General features: G+C 37.2%; 1 protein-coding gene across 1 annotated transcript in view; it reads right to left on the bottom strand.

The window, feature by feature from the left end:
• Window positions 1-2,402: 2,402 nt before the first annotated feature.
• The window catches only part of LOC119656303 (kinesin-like protein unc-104), a 42,286-nt gene continuing 23,710 nt past the window's right edge, over window positions 2,403-20,978 (bottom strand). Inside the window, 17 exon segments of the mRNA XM_038062747.1 lie at window positions 2,403-5,576; window positions 9,755-9,856; window positions 9,924-9,943; window positions 9,945-10,039; window positions 10,042-10,060; window positions 10,123-10,312; window positions 10,376-10,490; window positions 12,945-13,224; window positions 13,287-13,399; window positions 14,382-14,571; window positions 14,643-14,757; window positions 14,812-14,950; window positions 14,953-15,357; window positions 15,602-15,690; window positions 15,751-15,925; window positions 15,993-16,143; window positions 16,200-16,455. Of these exon segments, the coding sequence (XP_037918675.1) occupies window positions 5,507-5,576; window positions 9,755-9,856; window positions 9,924-9,943; window positions 9,945-10,039; window positions 10,042-10,060; window positions 10,123-10,312; window positions 10,376-10,490; window positions 12,945-13,224; window positions 13,287-13,399; window positions 14,382-14,571; window positions 14,643-14,757; window positions 14,812-14,950; window positions 14,953-15,357; window positions 15,602-15,690; window positions 15,751-15,925; window positions 15,993-16,143; window positions 16,200-16,455 (2,524 nt within the window). The 3' untranslated portion in view covers window positions 2,403-5,506.

Raw genomic sequence — 20,978 nt, 5'->3', positions numbered from 1 at the left:
TGCAATTAGTCAGTATTTATACCTTAATAGACTTCTGACTTAATTTCACCGTAAAAAGAAACATTTCTATCAATCTCAACGGCACAATGAGCACGCTACACATCGATTCAATTGGTGAGGCGATTTTAGATGGCTTGGTAGTACTGTGTGAACACAGTACTACCAAGTTGTGTAGTGGATACAGTTCTGTTTAGCATGTTTACAGGGCAATCTTGTACATTGCACGTTCAACCGTTCATTTTAAGGTTTTATGTAGAAACAATTATAAGGAGAAATTCGGTATGAACAAAATGTGCACAAATTTCAACATGGAATGAGCAAGCCGAAATCGTAATTAGTACGTCAGATCAATTTATCGCAGGAGGTTATAACGTTTTAGTGAACAAGCTGCATGCCATTGTCGGATGAAGGAGCAATGTAAGTTACGGAGTGTCGAATGAAACAACTTTAATTTCGGAATCGAATCTTTTTTTATTCACGGTCTGAATGCAACTAGTTACAATTTCGCTTGTTAATTAAAATGTTACCTCGCAGCGGAAATGCACAGGTGTGCATTTAAATAGTTCGTTCCTCAAATAAATCTTACATTTTAGGTAAATTTTATGCTCTAGTTGTTATTCGATTTCCGGAAAAGATCTCTATGCAAATTCGCTCGAATTTTATAGTCTTTGGAGTATGGAATTGGATCTGGTGATTGTATATGGGTAGAATTGGGGAATATTACTCTGGGAATTGAGAAATATGCTTCTTGAGTTTATAGTGTGAATTGCAGGTAAATGACGACTTAAGAAGCGTGTTTATTGGGGCAGAGATGAGAATCTTTAACTTGTATATAATCCCAGCACACCCGACTTTTGTATATTTATTCAAAGATTAAATTTATATCTTAACCTGAGAGCCGGCTTCTGACAGGATTTTTGCTGCAAGATTCTCATCCAGGTTCAGGAACAATTTAACTGTAAAGTCATACCCACTAACGAATATCTCCGATATAGTGAAAAGAATATTTTCTATGAGTAATTACATGCAGTCCAAGAGAAGTGTCCTAAAGATGGCATTGTGATCATGATGGGTGATCCGAATGGCAGCGTTGGCTCTGATAACACTTTACTTGGACATATGTTGGGGGGAAACGGTCTTAGCGACCGTAACGGAATAATAAGGTTTGTGGATTTTTACAGTTTTCACTCCCTTGTCATTGGTGTCACATTCTTCGAGCACAGAGCTTCCCATAAGGGCACTTGTGTCTCAACTGATCGTCACTGTCTGAGCAATCAGAGTGATCGCTTTCCGATCAGCAGTAGATTAAAGGTTTGACTACTGACTGTGCGCCACAAGAGAGGTGCTGACATAGGCCTCGGAAAGGATCATCATCTAATGGTCGCCCGTGTGTTGCAACCGGTGGTTCTCGCAGAGTAGGAAAGCTACATCGATTCAGTTGTCGTTCGCCCCAGATACCTTGAATAATCCCCCTGAGAACATCGAGGAGCATTGGGTCGCCATTACAAATTGTCTTTTCTCGGAAGAATTGAAAATTCTATTGATCGTTGAGGACGATGGCGAGATGTGACGCGCTCGAACTCCGATACCGAGCGAAATCCTAGAAAGTTCAACATAGTGCGCGCCGTAATAAAAGGAAATTTATTAATGAGCAGGGAAGCAGACTGCATCTGGAGTAAAATGATGGCGAAAAATTTCACGCGCTGCAGCAAGGTAAAATGTTAGAGGAATTTAAGATCCAAAGCAGGTCCGCAGGATATAAAGGACTGCCGATGACATCTGTTTACTCTCTCAGAAAGTCATGAACATTTGCCCAATGGCAAGTAAAATTTCACTGAGGATAAACAGCAAAAAAATAAATTTCTCAGTATGACGGGGGCCTAGCATCGAAAGAGTTAAATTGATTAAGTAGGAAGTATAGTTTCTGTCGATCGTGGCACCGAACTTTATGTTGGTCGACGCATTAACACCGTCAGACACGCCTTTGCTGATTTGTTTAAATCTGAAAATTCAATCATCTCAACACCAAGATCAAGCTAAGACTGTTCTGTATTGCTATATGGGAGTAGCACATGGAAAGTAACCACAACTGTCTTGTCTGCGATGTGTCATCGGGATACGCGGAGATGATACTAGAAAGAACTTGGTTGGTGCCCGGGCCAGTTACCCGTCGACAAGTTGATCAGAAGGCGGAGATGGCAGTGGATAGGTCACACGTAAGGTCAGGGCGGCAACTCCGTTATGATTTAACTAGGGGCGAAACGGGCGGAACATTCGAAGAGAAAAATTTATTTATTATATTTTTTAAGATACACACATTTTACTATCAATATTATCCTTCTGTCTATAAGAGAAGCATACAAACATTATCAACAAAGTCTCCATGAAAACAGACAAACAAGTTTATTTAAAGCTTCCTTTTATTTATATAATGATACACAACGTATATACCTTGGGATAATACATTTAGCATTTTTGAATAAACTTCTTACACCATGATTTTCCATTTTACATAAAGTTATTTCTTCTTGTTGTCAATAATTAAGCTATATTTTAAGCTAATCTTGTTTTGCCCTGACCAATATAAACATACTCACATTTCTTTACATTAATATTTAAGATTTACTAATTACAAAGGCAGGAACCAAAAAATTAACATATTTCTCAACTGAAAGAAAAGGAATGCAATGAGGGCTATTCAGGTAATTATAAAAAAATCCCGGTGAATTCAAGTTTGAAACGTTTCGAGTATATTCGCTAACGCATTGTTACCTTTTTACAAGTTTATACTACCTGAATCTCAACATGAAAAATGATTGGAACAAATCACTTATGAGAGACTCTCTTACGTTTTCAGGTAAACGGCTTTCCAACTTTCCCTTTTACATTCCTTCGAAACATCTGAAAAAGTGCAGAGTTTCGTTTTAGCACATGGTTTTGCTATTTCAGAGAAATTCCAGTAAAGCAAGATTTTATTATCAGTAGCCAAAGTAGAGGTTTTTTGAAAGAACGAATTTTTTTTCATGATCATATTTGAATGAATTTGAAAAACATGAAACCAAATGTATTTAAAGGCTGCAACATACTAGCGGATGAGATTGGAACTTCTGTTTAACAAATTTTATTGCATAATCTCCACAATGGAAAGTGTTTCTTCCAAAACATTCAAGAGAAGTTTGAAGTGAAAATAGAAGTTGTAATTCTCTTGCCTACATTTAACAAACAAGAGTAAAAAACATACTTTGAATTTTGAGCATTTCTTTATTTGAGAATGGGAAAATTAGAAATTACTCCCATGTGTAAGATTGTTCATAGTCAAGAATAGCGATAGCAGACAATCCCTAACTTGTATTCAACCAACTCAATAAGCGATATTTAACAATTTAAAAATAATAAACTGAATAACTTAAATGATTTATGTAAAAATATTTTGTATCACTAATAGCGGTCTTTTGTTTGATTCCCTTTAACTTTTAACATTACGAACAACATAAAATCTTTGGCGTAGAAGAATAAATTTTTTTTAACTTATGTAGCTAAGCAAATTATTATAAACTATGATCGTACGTTCCGGCAATAAAATGTCATTTTCCATTTTCAAACGATTAATTTCCATTCTCAGGCACAATCATTCACTTTGACGAATCCCACGAAAACTTTCAAGCAAAATATTTCGTATTGACAGTCTAATCATTGGTGGTACAATTTTCTAATCCTAAATTGCAACAGTTGTTAAAGCAGTTGATATAGAACAAATTTTGGAAGACGAGTCGGTTTTAAAAAGGGGCGTTGGAACACTCTTCTCCCTTGTTTGCCAATATACTATATATCCAGATGCAGTTTCAGGTCTGACAGTATTTGAGATAAGTATTGTGAGCTCTATTTTTTTAGGGTTCACCGCACGCGAAAGTTTCAAGTGCCAATAGAAGGACGGGGAGTCTAAATAAGTAGGTGCTTCCACTTAAATTGAACAAACGATTACGTAAGACTTGAGTATTCAGAAAGACTAGGGACATAGAAATTTAATGATTTGAAAGCTTTTTGGTATAAAAAATGTTTTTTAGATTTGAATTGGACTGTGTGCAGACAAATTCCAATTTAGTCATATATGGTTCTATTTAGCTACATTGCTTTGAATCATTAAAATCAGCTAGAAAGTTGCTTTCATGAGACAATCATCATTCACAGTCGTTGACGTACTGGAAAATGACATTTCCAGTGAACGTACGGATCCTGTCCTCAGTAATAAATAAATAAGTACCAATACTGTTTTGTTCTTAAATATCAATGTACTCTATATTAACCGTACCCCTTTTGTCTTCCTGTCTTTGGTTGCTACTTCTGAAAGTTATTGTGTTCGTGGCCTTTTCAATTATCATGCACGTGAAATATGTAGTGGTTTCTCGTCATTATTTATTGTTTTTTCACTTTAATATGGTGATTTGTATTGAATAAATATAAATGATAATATTACTATATTTATTTTATAAACTCGTCGCTATGCGATAAGAAATAGATGCTACACTTCGGTACGTTTTGCATTGATCCTGTTCTAAATGTGCTCCTCTAGAGGCCTGCTTGCCATAACAAATCTTCTTTTTACGTGTTTTCACATTCCTTACTTTGAGAGATGCAATCCTCCGATGAAAATGTAATGGACTTAAGTAGCATTGTTTTATAAAAAATCTAACTAAATTTAAATGAGAGGCAAAACTTGAAATAATACCTAGCGAATCTGGAAACCAACAGATCTTTTGCATTCAAATCGACTAGTACTGAAAATGGTCAAAAACCTTATCACTATTCATAACATTAAACTTGAAAGCGTCAATGATGCAAATGCAGCCTATATGAAAAATCATAGCAAGATAGAGAGCATTTTATACATATCTAATCTCATTTCTAACACTTTCAGTATGGTTTTTATCTTCACTATTTGCAATTGAGAATATTCTTGTCATAATTTCAATTTCTTCCAATTTTCATGATTTTATATACTTGTAAACTGGTTTATAATTATTATATCTTTTGAATAATTTATTTTATTTTATGGTAAGATATTACAGCTCTACTTAGAATTTATTGTAAATTTAAATTAATATATTTTCTCATACATTTGTTTAAAATTTAACTCTGTACTCTGTACTGCTTCATGTTGTTCTTGCTTCCTTATAAAATGCAATGGAATCTCTATTAATGTATCTCTAAATGTTCACAATCGATGGATAACTCGACACTCTCCCGCCTCTCTTGGAAAATGAATTCCTTGTATACAAACCAAGTCGTTCAAAAACATCTTCCAAATAGTATAATTTCTTTTGCGAAACGATGACTTTTAACTATTTACACAAACCTAAATAAACATAATTTTATTTTAAGTAAAACTATTGCACATATCAATCAAATGGTCTAATTTCATAATTTTATATTTGGATGTGAACATTTTTTTAGGCGAAAGATAAGCCGAAATTCAATACACTAATACAGATTCCATTGTAATTGTATCTCATTTTCCCGCAGTTGGCGTTATTTGTGTTTGTGATGCAGTCTCTACATTACGCCTGGCCAACCTTGATCTGAAATGAATATAAACATCGAACACGCTTATTAGCATTTGTGTTAAATAAATATACTATAATTAGTATGAAATTCCATATAGTATGATTTTTGGTTGAGTTAAGGGGGCCCCCCTTCAAGGGAAATAGTGCAGAAGAGAAAAGGAGTGATTTGACACATCACTCTGTGGACTAAAGTGCGCTAGAATCGTTCTCAAAAATTATCCCAACCGAATAATCGGACATCACGATGTAATATAAAATTAATGATAATCTTCTATTACATTTTCGAAATTTGCCATCCATCCCAGGAGAGGAAGACAATTACAGCGCAATGTTTAAGTTTGTCAGTGTAAAGTGTCTCTTACTTTGCATTATCTCCAAAAGAATTCTCATAATAACAGATGTAGTCTGATCATGATTAGAGCGAGGTCTCAGTCGTGATCGCTGATTCATTTCTGCGTCATGTCCATGTTCTAGCCTTTTCCTCACTTTGGAAAGTCATTCTTTGTGATCGTCTGGTCATGGATAATTAGCGCAGAGCCGGGACTCAAGACTGTGGCTCAAGGAGTTCTTCAGTTCGGTTATTGAGGAGGGTAGAATATCATCTAAGTGGCGAGAAAGCACTACCGTTCGGAATACGGAAAAAAGAAAGATATTCCAGCAGAATGTTCAAATTATCGTCCATACCGGTTGCTGGAAAAAATTATGAACGCATTCTTACAAAACCGTAATCAAATAACCGTGATCAAGGAGGGCATGTCAAAAACTGTGGAACTACTGACGCAATACACGCTGCGCGGTTACTCATGGTGAAAACACCGTGAGAAACATCGTCCTCTTTACATTGCATTTCTGGATCTGGAGAAAGCGTTTGACCGTGTGCCACATGAACTCATCTGGCATGCTCTACGGCAACATCTAGTATCACAAGAGCAATCGAGCAATTTGACAAAAAAATGGCATGATCGGCCTCATGTAATACGGTCTCAGAAATAGGCACTATCAGTGGCAGCGACGCAGTCCGTTGCAACGTCTGCCCTGTTGGGCTCTATAGTTCTGAGTGTTGGCCAACTATAAAAGACAATGAATGATGGCTCGCGGTTATGGAGGACGAAGATGTTGCATTGGACTAGTGGTGTAACACAAGATGAGGATATCCGAAATGAGGACATCCGGACTGACGATTGACAAGATTGGTCCCAACATCGAAATGGATGTAAAACAACTACAAGACTGGCTGAAACAACGACAGCTTGCTACGCTAGATGGTGATTTCAGAGCCTCACGATTTCCATCTATATCAAGCTTTTGATCCAGCAAAATGCCCAACTGATCAAGGACCAGCCGACCCTATCTCTGAACGCGACAAATTGTGAAGAAGCAGAGAAGGAAACAGTGTTTCTCTTACAAATCGGAGTTGAGCAATTTCTATCACTTCGTTTCCTAATTTCGATAGTTAACAATATAATTGTTGGCAAATACCAACAAAACCAAGGTTTTCAATCTGGCGTTTCCCATCTGTATTAAGGGAGAGAACATTGAAGCGTCGATCGCTGATGGCGATCTTGATATTACCTGACGTATATTTGCTTCCTGCACTCCATTGTGGAGTATAAGGCAACCACACAGACTATTGGTTGTTATTATAATTATTTTCGTTTCCACACCAACACGACCACCAAGTTCAGCTTGTCCCGCATCAATGCTCTCCCTGCGCTGCTTTATGGGAGCAAAACGCAGGAAACGACTGCTAGTGTTACTCAAAAGCTCCAAACTTTCCTTAACATCTGTTTATGAATTGTCATCGGGTTACTCTGGCCCGACCCAATTTCGAGAGAAGGACTATGTCGATGTACAGCCAAGATGCTAATACACGTGTTGATTAGAAGACGGCAGTGGCAATGGGGAAGTCATACTTTAAGACAGGGCAACGGCTCTTTTCGTCATTCACTGAAATCCACCATCCCAGTTGAAACACATTTCAGCGAACCGATAGTGATAGCCCATATGGCAACCATATAATTCTAAGTTGGTATGTACTTCATTCAGCTGGCTTTGTGTTGATCCTGCCAGCATATCAATGATTTGTGATTTTATTGTCACATTGTCGTGATTAACTTCCAAAACATTATTCCCCAAGAGGTACATGACGCAGAATAGTGGAGAAAAGCGAGCTTCCAAGAAATTTTGGAAGGAGCTATCTCGCGTAGGTGGTGATTGACATGCTATTTGGGGCCCAATCGCAACCATATATAGATTCAAATTTATAGTGTACTGTTCGGAATGTCGTCCTCTTGTTCGTTTTCGTTGCTTATAGTTGTAGAAAAATAGTAGGGAGCTCGCTAGAATACAACATGAATTCTGTGATCACACAAATTACGTCCGAGTCATCAATTTGGAGTTCGTTACCCCACAAAAAATAATCTCACTAAAATGTAGATTCTATATATCTATAATCTAAATATTCCGAAATGCAAGAATATAGGCAGTTAACGACAGCAATAATTGCAAAACTTTCACCAGGTAAAATTTTAAAGGAAAATATTCTGTTTTAGCTGGTTCTAAAATCGAAATGTGGAAAAAGAAGGAATGAGTTGCTTTAAAGGGCTCACCAAAGAGAAAGCGGACTGTCCGCGCACACAGGGTGGACTATCTGTCGCGAACTATGTATTATGAAATATTGCATCATCCTAGTCAAACAGCAAGTAGTTTACCACGGCGGACTGCGGACACATTGTGAAAAATTACAGAGTTTGCGACGGACAGGAAAAATGGATATCGAACAAAAGTAGTTCTTCTTCATCGGATATCATTTTGGAAACAAAAATGTGTCCATTTAATCACTTTTTGCATAAAACTAGTCCGCTGTACACAGTCCGCGTGCTGTTTGATCTGTTCGCGCGGTACAGTCCGCTTTCTGTTTAGCGAGCCCTTAAGAGGGGGGTAAAGTATGTTTTCTTTGCATTTTTTATTAATTCAAATGAATGCATAATACCTCAAAAATATATTTGTCAAAATTTCAAGTCGATCGAAATAAAAAGTGACGAAGTTATGAGTATTTGAATGCAAGTTGCCCAGGTTTTTCTTTTGATTGCAAAATTTTAAATCGTTTTTTTTTTGTAAACTTGTTAGTTTTGAAAGTCCGTGTACGACATAACTCAAAATCTATTGTACGCAGTACTGCTTCACATAGATCATCAGGTATCCCTGGGAGCTTTTTTGCCTTTTTTTAATAATTATTAATTTTACCTTTATAAATTAGCCGATTCTTTTAGCGAAAAATGTGATTTTTGGCTTCCAAGTGATACACAATTAAAAAAAAAGTCATGTTAGGGTTACCTCGAAAACATAAAAAGCATTTTGATTATTTTGTTTTAGATGATTCTATTGTATAGTATGTTGAAATTTTTGATTATTATATAGAAATTGTATCCGCAAAAAAATTCTTAACAACAAACTACTTTTTCACCAAATTAACTTGCGCGGCGACCGTCTATAGGGCGCACCGATGCACACACCTACCGGTTTGTTTTATTTCCTTTGCGGCCTGCCGGATGGCCGAGTCGTTTTTCTGACAGGCCAGCCGAATATCATCCACGGTCCAATGGTTAACAGCGGACTGTTCAGACGAAACTGGCAGACCGATCTGTCCGTAGATGGAGTAATTGATTCAAAGTAAAATGAGAAAAAATAACGAGAAAAAAGGAAATTATAGTGAGCTCCCTGCCAGTTACGAACAGCGATGAGGAATGGCCAGTGGGATTCATTAAGTGGTCATGGGGACCATGCTGCTTGCTCACTTTGCTTGAACTCTTCTCGAGCTCAGTCATTGAATGTGTTCTTGGGTGCCTAAACGCTTAGAAAGCCTTGTTGTTTTCCGACCAAATTTTAAAAAAGAAATAAATTTATAACTTCGGCTATTTAAGAATTTGGTCTTGTTAATATTACGACTATGGTGTGGTGTCACAGATGAATATCACTCATGCGGCCATAACTCGCATAAAAATTATTCCATTCACTCGTCCTATTCTTGTTTAAAGTCACTTAGGTCAACGAAGGGGGAATGTTCACTTTGCCTTCCTTGTTTCTATTATTTACTATTGGAGGCACACCATTTTCTCATCTTGCTGTATTTTTGACCATGAAGTAAAGATGGGTAGATCTGCCTATGATATGAAAAAAACAAATTAATTTACCTGATTTGTCCAGCTAACAGTGGATTAATTGCATACAGCCAATCATGAACTTCTTTGTCTCCTAACGTTTGCAAAAGGTATCCACGATGTTTCGTCACAACGCTGTAAATACATTCAATCATATTTATTACACGCTCAAATGGGTTCTGTTTAAGAATTTTATAATTACCTGAATGTATTTGGTATTTTTCACCATTGCTGCTTGGTCTTCACTGCATTCTACTTGGGCCGTACCTAAGTTGAGAACAGCGCGTTCAACAGGGTCTTTTTCAGACCGGAAGATAATACATAGGGTCGCCGAACGGTCTATTCATGTATACAATCTAATTAGTATGTTATTATGGAAAAGAATAGTTTACAATACATACCACCCAGCGTTTTTTCCAACCGGAGCCTCCGTGTTCTAATACGTTCAAATAACCCTTCCGTGCTACTATCGGACTGACCCTAATTTCCTCTAACTCTGGAACGTATAATCGAAGTGGAAGGGCCTGTTGTGGTGGCGGCGCAGGAGCTTCCCAACCGTTAGGTACATCTACTCTTTCAGGTGAGCACAATCTGTATTGGATGGAAAAGATGTTAAAGACAACTCTGTCTATTGGGAATATTAAAGAGATTTACTCTATTGAATTTCCGGAAATACAACTGGAAGTCATATCTGCGCAACCTTCATCTCCTGGAGATACATCTGGTTGATTTGGGTTGTCTTCCTTTTCTGTTTTATTACCGTAACGTCCTAAATCAAAGGCAAAAACATGGTAAAGTCATATTTTTGTTATTCGCATTTATTTAATTTTGGTATGCACAAGTAAACCATTCATGAAAAATAATAATACTGCGTGAGGAGTTAATATATCTACTCCACTATTCTATGGCATGTAGTTCAATTAGCAAACAAGTATTTTAATGCAAACGTTGTTCAATGTGTCAAGATAGCAAAGTGGTTAGTATTTGTATCCTGACTGATTCAGCCCAGTGATGACCATATAGCCTCCTACAGTGCACCGTGCCCCTGTAGTGTACCGTTATGGTCTTGTATGAAGTGCTCTACCACACCACCAGATCCTTGAAATTTATTAACTATTTACTTGAAGGCAGTATTATGATTCTTTGATGTTGAGCGGTGAATAGTTTTTCCTTATCAATGCAGTTTGACTACTGTCTTCCTTTTTCGTGTTATGTTTGACATTCAAAATCAGTCTCTCTCTTCAGAAAGACAAATCTTAACATAAAGTATTTAGAATTGGTTATTTTTCAGTTTACACCGCTGGTTTTCTAATCAAATAGTTTGAAATTAAGGATTTATTATTCCCAAATTTATTAAAAATTTACTATCTTCGAAATGAAAAAAAAAGTTTACCTTAGTTTCAATCGCCTGAGAATTTCTACATCTATCTGTATTGAATATTTGTTATGTTATGTTCGGAGGAAAAAAGTCAATGCTGCTCACTGATTACACAAATTCAATTTTGTACTGCATTTTCTGACATTATAAGGGGAGAAAATATTATTTGGTGTAGCATTCGTATAGAAAAGCGATCACTCAAACAACCGAATTGGCCACTATAACACAGTACAAACCTCATCAACCCTTTTATGTCTTCCATAACTCGTCGAATTTCAACACATTTCCAGCAAAATTCACAGGATAATTCCAAACATAAAATATAACAAATTTGGTGGTTCTCTAATGCGAGAGAGGGTACTGGATTGACTTGCATTTGGAGGTTTCAATTTTCCGAAGTTGAATTTTTGCAAACCAATAGCAGAGCTTTTTAATATTGAGGTCAATTACAATGGCACCAGAGTCGTCCCAGAGGCAAAGACTATGATTTCTTGTTAAAGAAAGTCTTTCTGAGTATCCTTGCCTGAGGACTGAGAAAACCAGGCAATTAACTGCGCAATACAAGGCCGCCTGCTCCTCTTCTCAATATTTTTAAATCTTAAAATCAATACCTCTCAAGCTCAAAGCCAAAAGCTGGTTTTAGCCCCACCATTGTAGAGCCAGTCAGTGAACATTCTCATTACGAGCAATGTTAGAGGGTTACGCGCGTCAAGCATATTCATTTGTCCGAGTTTCAACATCTGATAGGAGCGCTACACAAACTAGCTCGATATAATGTTGCTATTTAACACGGATAACGCGAGAAAGAAAAATTCGAATGATATAACCTTACAAATTTTACCCGAATCATTTTTCTACTGCTAGTTCTATAGTCGGGTCTTCCGGAAAAATTCCTGAATCCAATTCGCATCCCGTAATCCCAAACGATATGTGGATATGCGGGTTCTATTAAACTTTTTGTGACAGAAAAGACAGGCTTTAATCAACTAATATTCTAATGTGCGACACATTTTTCTTTTGTTTTTATTAATTGAAATTCACTTCCCCCAATTGGGCTTCTGGTCGATTGCTGCGGTTTCCATATAACTGATTCACATGTTAATAACAGAAAACATAAATCATACAGATTGACACAACAAGGAGCAGTAAAATAACAAAAAATTAGGAATGAAGGAATTAATCTATTAAGGAGAGTAGTAGTGTCTGCAATTGCGAGGGGTATTCAAGCAAGCGATGGCGTAGGTCTGGACGCCAGACAGTTTTTAGGGATATCAAATTGGTGGACCTCGGCGCAAAACCGGGATGTCTGGAGTTCCTTATTAAGGCAGGCCTAGACCGGATATCGGTTGTTGCGCCCGTTGATGATAATGATGGTTCAAGTATATACGAACCTTTTTGAACTTGACACTTTTGTGAGAGATTAAAATTTCAAATTCAAACCAACATCTCTGTCTTTAGTTGTTTTCAGTAAGAGTAAGTAGGAAATAGGGAACTTTTTTTATCAAATCTCTTACAAATAAGCAACATCGATTAGTTGGATGGCGAACTCAGAACTGAGATTTTGCTCCTTAATTTTCTTCGTGACCTTAGGCAAAGCAACTTACTGCCGTGCCATTTTTAGAGGAGAAAACACAGCCCAAATTTTGCTAGAATTTAGGGGAATTATTGGAACATCCTCTGACAACTAACCTCACGGAAACGCTTGGTGAAGATCGCTTTAAGACTGACCACTAGATTAAGGATTTGCCAATTAGATGAAAACCTGTGCTGAGCTTACAATCGGATGAATCCCCAGCCTAAGTCATCGTAGATAAGTTACACTGATTTTACAAAAATAATACCTACCTTGAATCAATTGTATACACCGATTCAACAAATTTTGTTCTTTCAATGTATATTCTCGTTCAGCGACTATTGAATGGGGATCTTTAATCGGTGTCTGTGGTGATGGCGGAATGATCATATGTGCTGGAGATGTACTCGCACGTGCTGCTAGATTACATACGTCTTTCTCGGTTTTTGTGGTCGGGTTGGGATTAGTATCCATTCCAAGTCGCTCCCGAAGCAACAATAGATGCCGCACACGTCCAACTTCCTCTAGTCGGGTAAGTTTCTCCAACTCCCACTATACCAGGAATTGCAATGAATGGATTAATGAATGATATTAATTTAGACAGTGAAATTTACCTGATGATCGAAAATCAACGAATCACCCCGCGGCCGCCAGCCGTGTAAATTTTCCTCACCTCGTACATATGTCGAACTTGTATCAAGCACTCGGCGTTGTCTTCTTTGTACTCCTTCGAAATACGAAAAATATGAAGGTGGTTAGCGTACAATGAATCATACCGAATATTTTCATGAACCATAAAAATTAATTTGTATTTACAAGCTTATGGTGTTTGTGAGTAAAAATTGCTTATGTTTTTGCGTTTTGAATATGGATAGACGCCAATTAATTCGAAAGCGCAAAATAAAAATGTACTGAAGTCTTCCATATTCTGCTTCAGGTACAATGCAATAAGAAAATGTGGTTCAAAGCAATAAACGCAAAACAAAAGTATGTGTATATTTATTCAGATTGTTTATTGAGATCTTCAATTCTGGCATGGTGGCATTTTTTCCAAATCATTGCGAGCAAGAGAATTTCAACCATGCAAGTTAAACCAAGGATATTTTGGCATTTAATTCGTTAGTTTAGCGTTTCAAATGGAATTGACGTTACATCAAAACAACTTCTAAGGACAAAGGCGACAGATATTCTAATGGGCTCTATGAAATAAATGCAGAGACAGCTTCCAAGCAGCTAATAACAACTCTTTTAATTTTATAAAAAAGGCAAATGCGTTTTTCAATCTTCCTTGACATACTTGTTGGTAGCAGCTGATTGCTTATCGATATTGTATCATCTCAATGGGAATCAATTACTTGAATGTAAAAAATTTAAACAAAAAACATTTTTGCTCAACTTAACTGAAGAAACGAATAACAGCAAATCATTTTCAGAGGTTTGTTTGGACTTTATGTTGCCTTGCCCTCCATACTTCAATTATATTACATTATTTATTCGATTCAAAAGTCTTTTAATTTATTTCCGACTTTCATAGATTGAAAACATCTTCACTCTGTTAAACGGAAGTTTGTGATTTATTATTGGTGTGGTATCGATATTTATCTTTCCCTTGGTAAAATTCATAAAGTTTGTTCAATAATATGTCAATAACAAATTATTAACAAAGCAGCATTTTGTGGAATGAGCGCACTACATTTATAAATTTCTACCTGGACTACCTGCTTCAGAAGCTCTCCTGAGTGATAACTCATAAACTCCGGATAGACGATTCGCTTCTGGGTTCCGATATTGTCCTGAGAATAAATGCTTTAGTGATCGTGGTCCTGTGCGTGCATCGCGCCCGTAGATAATCATGCTGAGATCTTTCGTTATTATTGCTGGCCTTGCACAATTTTCCAGCTACGAACAAGTTGAGAATAATTAATTAGAATCTCTCTTTAAGGCCAATAATTTGCATCAAAACGACCTACCTCTAAGTATGCGCTTAGCGTTATGTAAATTGTTTCGCCGGCCTGTGTAACGCGGTTTAGAAGAGCAGAGTTATGTAAACTTGAGTCCCATGCTGCTTCAAATCGATAGAATGAACTGTAAACGAATATTCTCTTAGTTTACGAAGATAAACAAGAAAGGTAATGTTACCGATCATCACCGGGCACGTCCAAAATTTCACCGGGGAATAATCCTAATGATAAGACACAAGAGTCATCATCTAAATCATCTGAAGATTCTGGTGTATTTCGTATACGTCCAACAACCAATTCACGAATGTCTTTCCATTCACTTCTGCCGTTGGTTCATGTACAATTGTTATACGTATTCGTCGCTGAATGCCTTGATGTAATAGAAACAGTCCCCGACATGGAAGATCGTCACTATGTTCCACAACTGCCGGCACGTATTCGCCATTTGGTGCTAATTCACAAATTTCAAACCATACAAGAACATCATGTTTTGCCAATACAGTGGATGAAGGTGGACAGGGTAGTGGGCCAAATTTCGGACTTCGAACCGGTTGACTAATCGGAATACTTGGTGGCAGCATACGTCGTGGTGGAGGTCTTGCTTGAAATTCTTGCTTCGCATCCTTGTGCAATGGGTGGTTTTGATAATGCCCGAAGATTTTGAACATTATAGGCTGAGTTTTCAAATATTCAATGAAGGATTTGGTAACGGGCACAGTTATCTAAAAATTTCAAATTAAAAATTGCATTTACTTTCGAGTAGTAAGAGCGTCTTCTAGTATTTATTTACAAATTAATCTTTATATTTTCGATGACAGTTTATAATTCGCAAACCTCACTTTGAAGCAACATTTATTATTAAATGTTCAAAAATTGGATTCCAGTTATTATGCATCAACCATGATGAGCGAATTTAGCCAAGTTCAAATATTAAATCATCAATCATTATATTAGGTTGCATACATACATTTGTACATGGTAAAAGCCCAAAGGTGCACCGACTCCAGAATTTTTCACAGGCTCAGTTGAAAATGCTTCTTCATGCCGGTGCAAAAAGCTGTAAACGTCAAGTTATTTTAATATTTCTTTATTAAATACAATTTGAAGGTAAACTCACTTAAATTGACAAAATATGTCAGCATATTCAGCACTTATGCCAGTCGCTTGCAAAACGGTCACACGGAAAGTAAATTCCTTCCCAATTGCCAAATGTTCTCCCGTCTCCTCGTTACTCTCCTGAATCTCTGATGCAACACTCGAATCGCCACGTCCGGAATCTGCATCTTCGAGTTCTAATTCTTAATGATATGTTTTACATAAAATTGTTAAATTACTAATTACTTTTTTCCTGGTCCTCACCTTCGAGTTTGGAACACTCGGTGCCTTCAATGAAACGTTCGTCTTTTTCGATTGTGTGAGTGAGTGGTCGAAGTTTTGGTTTGTGTTCCTCATCGAAAACAATACGCGCTGACTGTTTTACGCCATTGTTGAAATCGAGGCTTTCTTCATCCTGAAAAGTTAAGAGTATATTAGGCGATTTTTTTAAGGTTTTAAAAATTGTTTTACCAAAACTGGTTGGACTGCAATTCTTAAATAACCGCGAACATCTCCTCTCTCATTCACTATAGCAACTTTGTGAACCAACGGCACTGGGTATAGCAGGTTACTCAAATAAACAAAAGAACGACCGACCATTCGGAACCAAGGAAATCGATCGTAAAATGGATCACCCCCTGTTAGGCTTTCTACATTGTAATCGGGAGAGGTCGGGCTTAGTTCAGCTTCATTGTGGTACATTTCTCGCATTAGTTCCAGCCTTTGCCTGTAATTCCCAAAAACAAATTATGTGCATTAAAAGGAAACACTCAGATTGCAACGATAAGCACATGTAAAGCAGTTATTATATTTGCTACGTTTTAGAAGCAAAAACAGCAAAGAAATATACCAAATAAAAAAAGAATTGTCTTCTCGTATATGCATCACCATACACTTTCCAGGAACTGAAGAGTAATTTAATTTATAACATCATTGTCTAAGTTTCGAGAATTAAGATATATTCTTGGAGTTATAAAAATAGTTTTGAGGAGGGTAATTTTTGATCGTGAATTTGAATGTGAAGGTTGTAAAATTGTCAGATTTTTTATCTCTCAAGCAGCAGTTGTTGCTGAAAACATTTACCAAGAGCAAGTATATAACCTCGCACTGGGGATTGGAACTATGAGCTTATATACAGAGGAAGCGATTAAAAATTATGCTTATTACAATCTAAAAACAACTCAATTAGAGAGAGAGAGAGAGAGATTTGAATGTCAGGGCAAAATGTAAAATTGCATATGATCAGATCGTATAGTTTATTTAAAGAAGCTATCGACCATCAGACAGTTGGTTTTTTCTGATAATAATGAGATTTCCAATCCATTCAACTTCAGCCCTGGTTTTCAATTCCATTAAATATATAATCCAACTGCAGTCCTGATCTATAATTAATATACGCGTACTATGATGATGATAGCCACCATATCCTTTTTAGTCGAAGAGTGAGTAGGTTTGGATTTTTCCCCAATTGTTCGGAGTTTTGTTGAAGCTTTAGAGACCAAGATGGCCAATTCATTCCATCCTACTCACATCACTTGTCTCTTTCTATTGTTCAAAATCATCTCCATTGTTTTTGGGATACAACCTTATATAAGATTCAATTCCGGCCCCACGATATTAGTGAATTATGTTAATTTACCAAAAGAGACATCCATAAACATAAACCTTCGCAAGATGTGCGGTGTGCTGTATTCACTGCTTTGTCTTTTGTAACTGTTTATCCAAAATGAAGGTTTCTGTAGAGTACTTCCAGGCCATTTCATATTCTACAAGTTGATATCTTATTGTATTAAGAGATATATTCACACCACAATTTGATGGAATATGTTTAACTTGCTCGAACCTCATCATGTTGTTTGGCAAAAGTGATTTGACGATCAGCCTCTCTTAGCATTTCATCGTATCGTTCACGTTCGCTCCTCTTTACTTAATCCATCATATTGGCTGTCTCATTACGTCTACTGATCCATCTGCTGCCAAAACCCCTTGCTACTCCAAGATACTTTCCTGGCTCTATGGCTATCCACTTCGATATTTTTAGATGTTTAATCAAGAGGCACTTTTTGAGTTTTTCACTTATGCGTGTACTCTTTTTTGACCTGCTACAAGCATTTGCCGCCAAGCTTTTACATGGGGTGATTTATGCCCATCATATTTACTAGCACAAAAAAAAATATATTTACGTCATCTTTTTTGTGTTATTTTCTTTTAAATACCTGCAGTCAAGAGAAGAACGAAGATGGAGAAAAATTAATTTAAAAAATGTACATGTCATGGAATATCCTTGCTTCAAAAAAATCTGACTAACAGATGCGGTATGCGATGACGAAAAACGACCAGCAGAAATTTAATGTCTATTAGATCTCATAGGGCAGAATCCAAAGAAGTGTCGCACATTGTATATGGAGAATGTTAACCAATGGGCAAAAGAAAAATCAATTTAGAATTTCTAGAACAAATTTTAAGATATTCCAGACTGACCAGGACCTCTGCCTCGGTTTCGTGGCCATGGGTGAGACTTATCCATCAATTTGTTGAAGACACCAAGAAAAAGTTGATGGCTTGGAAGCAATCAGCATTACCAATACCGAGAAAATTCTACGCTCTACGACGAAGATTATGGCATCTGATTTTTGGAGAAGGAATCGTCATGATTGATCACCTAGAAAAGAGAGACTCAACTACGGTAACAAGTATTTCACTAAGAGCAGCAGATGAGAAGATTGCGGGAAGGCATCAAGGAAATAAGTCCAAGCAACTTGAATGCTGGACTCTCTTTTATCAGGACAATGCACCAGGATACCAGACGGAAGTTGCGATGGCTGCCATTCACGAATCGCCCTTACGCTGCTCCGGTATCTACCATATGTCTCCGATCTGGTCCTCAGCTCCTTCCATTTTTCTCAAAGATTAAACCTTGATAGAAAATTTGAGATCGAACGACCCAAACGCGATGGATTCATGCATTAGATGGTTTGTATGGGAACCTCCTGGCTTCACCTACATCAAACTTACCAACAAGAGGAGTGAGTAAACCCGACTTAGGTGAGCTGATCCAGCTGTCTAATGGGACAAAGGCTAAAGAAGAAGAAGAGATAGTGCTTAAAAAAACGTCTTCAAATGGTTCATCTGTAGAAAAATTGTCTCTTTCTCTTTTTTACCCTTTTTTTACTAATGAGTTTCGTTTTTAGTTGGCATGCATGTATTATCAGATCTTTATTACTTTAATACTTTTTTCAATAGAAAAAAACTCAGGGATAGCTGCTTTGCAGTTTTGTAAGTTCCACCGCGCCAAACATATAAATACAGTACAAAATGGATCTATGAAAGCATAATCAAAATATTCTTCAAAATACTTCTTCTTTTTTGCAACTTCCACCGCCTCGTCATTAATGGCACATTGTTCGAGTACAGAGCCTGCCATAAGGTCAATTAGGTTTCAACTGACCGACGCCGTACGAGCAATCAGATCGACCACAGATTTTGGAATGGTCTCCTGGATGTGCGTAACAAGAAAGGCGCTGACATCAGCTTCGAAAAGGATCACCATCTGATAGTCGCGCTTACATTCGCTTGCGTGTTGCGTTCGCCACTTCTCTCAGGATTGGGAACTGCGACCGAATGCGTGCTCGAACTCCGATACCGATACGGAAAGAGCAAAGAGAGTAGAGCCGCTGGGCTTCACGGTCTTCCCGCACAGTCATTTATCGCTACACCTGCAGTTACTGTAGATGTGCTGCTTCCAATCGTACGGAAATTCTTATTTCGCTTAATAGGTACTTCAAAAAATAATGTTGGAACAGTGTTGCCGCCGTTGTTTCTATGGGCGTTGCCGTCTACATTTTTTGGAATGGTTGCGGTTCGCGGGTTGTTTTCGACAGAAGAGATCAGGTTTGCCGCTCTTAAAGTTTTAAACCCTAAATTTTGAAAAAGGGTTTCCGTTGCCGCAAAATATTGGGTTGCCGAATGTGAAAACTTCTCACCTTTTCTGTTAATATATGAAAATGAAGGTTCATAGCACCACGGGAGAACTCACCCAAAAGCTCCAAGCTTTCATCAATACCTGTCTGCGTCGTATCATCGGAGTACACTAGCCTGATACTATCTCAAACGAAGAATTTTGTAGGCGCACAGGCTTGGCACTCCTATGCGATGTGATCGAAAAACGGAAATGGTAGTGAATAGGTCACACATTAAGGACGGGCGACAGTTGTGGAATCCACTTTCCCAAGATGACGGACGAGTGGGTCGTCCCAATGGCACTTGCCACAGAATAGTAGAGGAGGATTGCGAATGTTTCGGGAAGTCGTGGGGGGACCTGAATGGCATTTCAGGCAACCACGAACGATGGCTTGTAGGTGTGGTTGTCGCGCCATACTCCATCAAGGGGTGAATGGCAACCATATACATATATATCCCTAAGCGAAGTAAAAGTATCGGAAAAAGGTCTACTGACAACAGCTGGATTTCTAACGAAATTTTATCCAATGGCAAGGTAGATAAAATACAAGTAGAAATTAGAAAAAAAAACAATATCTAAGGTCTAAATTTTGACAAATGACAACTATGCAACGTTATGTTTGACATTTAAATTTGGAGTGAGAGTATTTTAAGTCAATAGTCAATTGAAACCAGATAGTTGCTTAGATGATGTTGGTGAAAAAAAACACCGATTGAAAATCTACTATCTACACAAGACCAAAGTTTTTCCAGTCAAGAAATATCTATAAAACTTAAAAAATAATTTTTCCATACAAGGAAAATTCACAGTCATTAAATGAACGATGCCACCCTATTTGGTATTGTCATTATAACAATATAGGTCAAAAAAAGGATTTGAAGAAGCCAATAGTTAAAATCTAAATTGGTAGCAATGATCCCAACAAAGTTATTCGTTAAAATCATATAGCAAGGGTAGATATTGCCTGTTGTTCACTATAGTTAAAAAAAATAGTACAAATTTATCCCAATAATTGCTAGGTTTTATTCTATATTACTTAGCCTGATCAACGACCGCGATAACAATATTGTAATATTGACATTTATTTTCATTGGATTATTGAAGATATATAAACTGTTCGAGTGCAAAGCTTACAATAATCTGATGTTGACTCTCAGTTTTTGTTGTAATCGAAGAATCGAGTAACTTGAGCATCGTTTCGCATAGGACGAATCTCCGATAATCAACGGAAAACTTGGGTTATCTCCCAGAAAATATCTATTAGTACTCATCCTCAAAAACATGTATCT

The sequence above is a fragment of the Hermetia illucens genome, chromosome 4 (genome assembly GCF_905115235.1).
Source record: "Hermetia illucens chromosome 4, iHerIll2.2.curated.20191125, whole genome shotgun sequence".
Lineage (NCBI taxonomy): Eukaryota > Metazoa > Arthropoda > Insecta > Diptera > Stratiomyidae > Hermetia > Hermetia illucens.
This window is presented reverse-complemented; position numbering and strand designations above follow the sequence as displayed.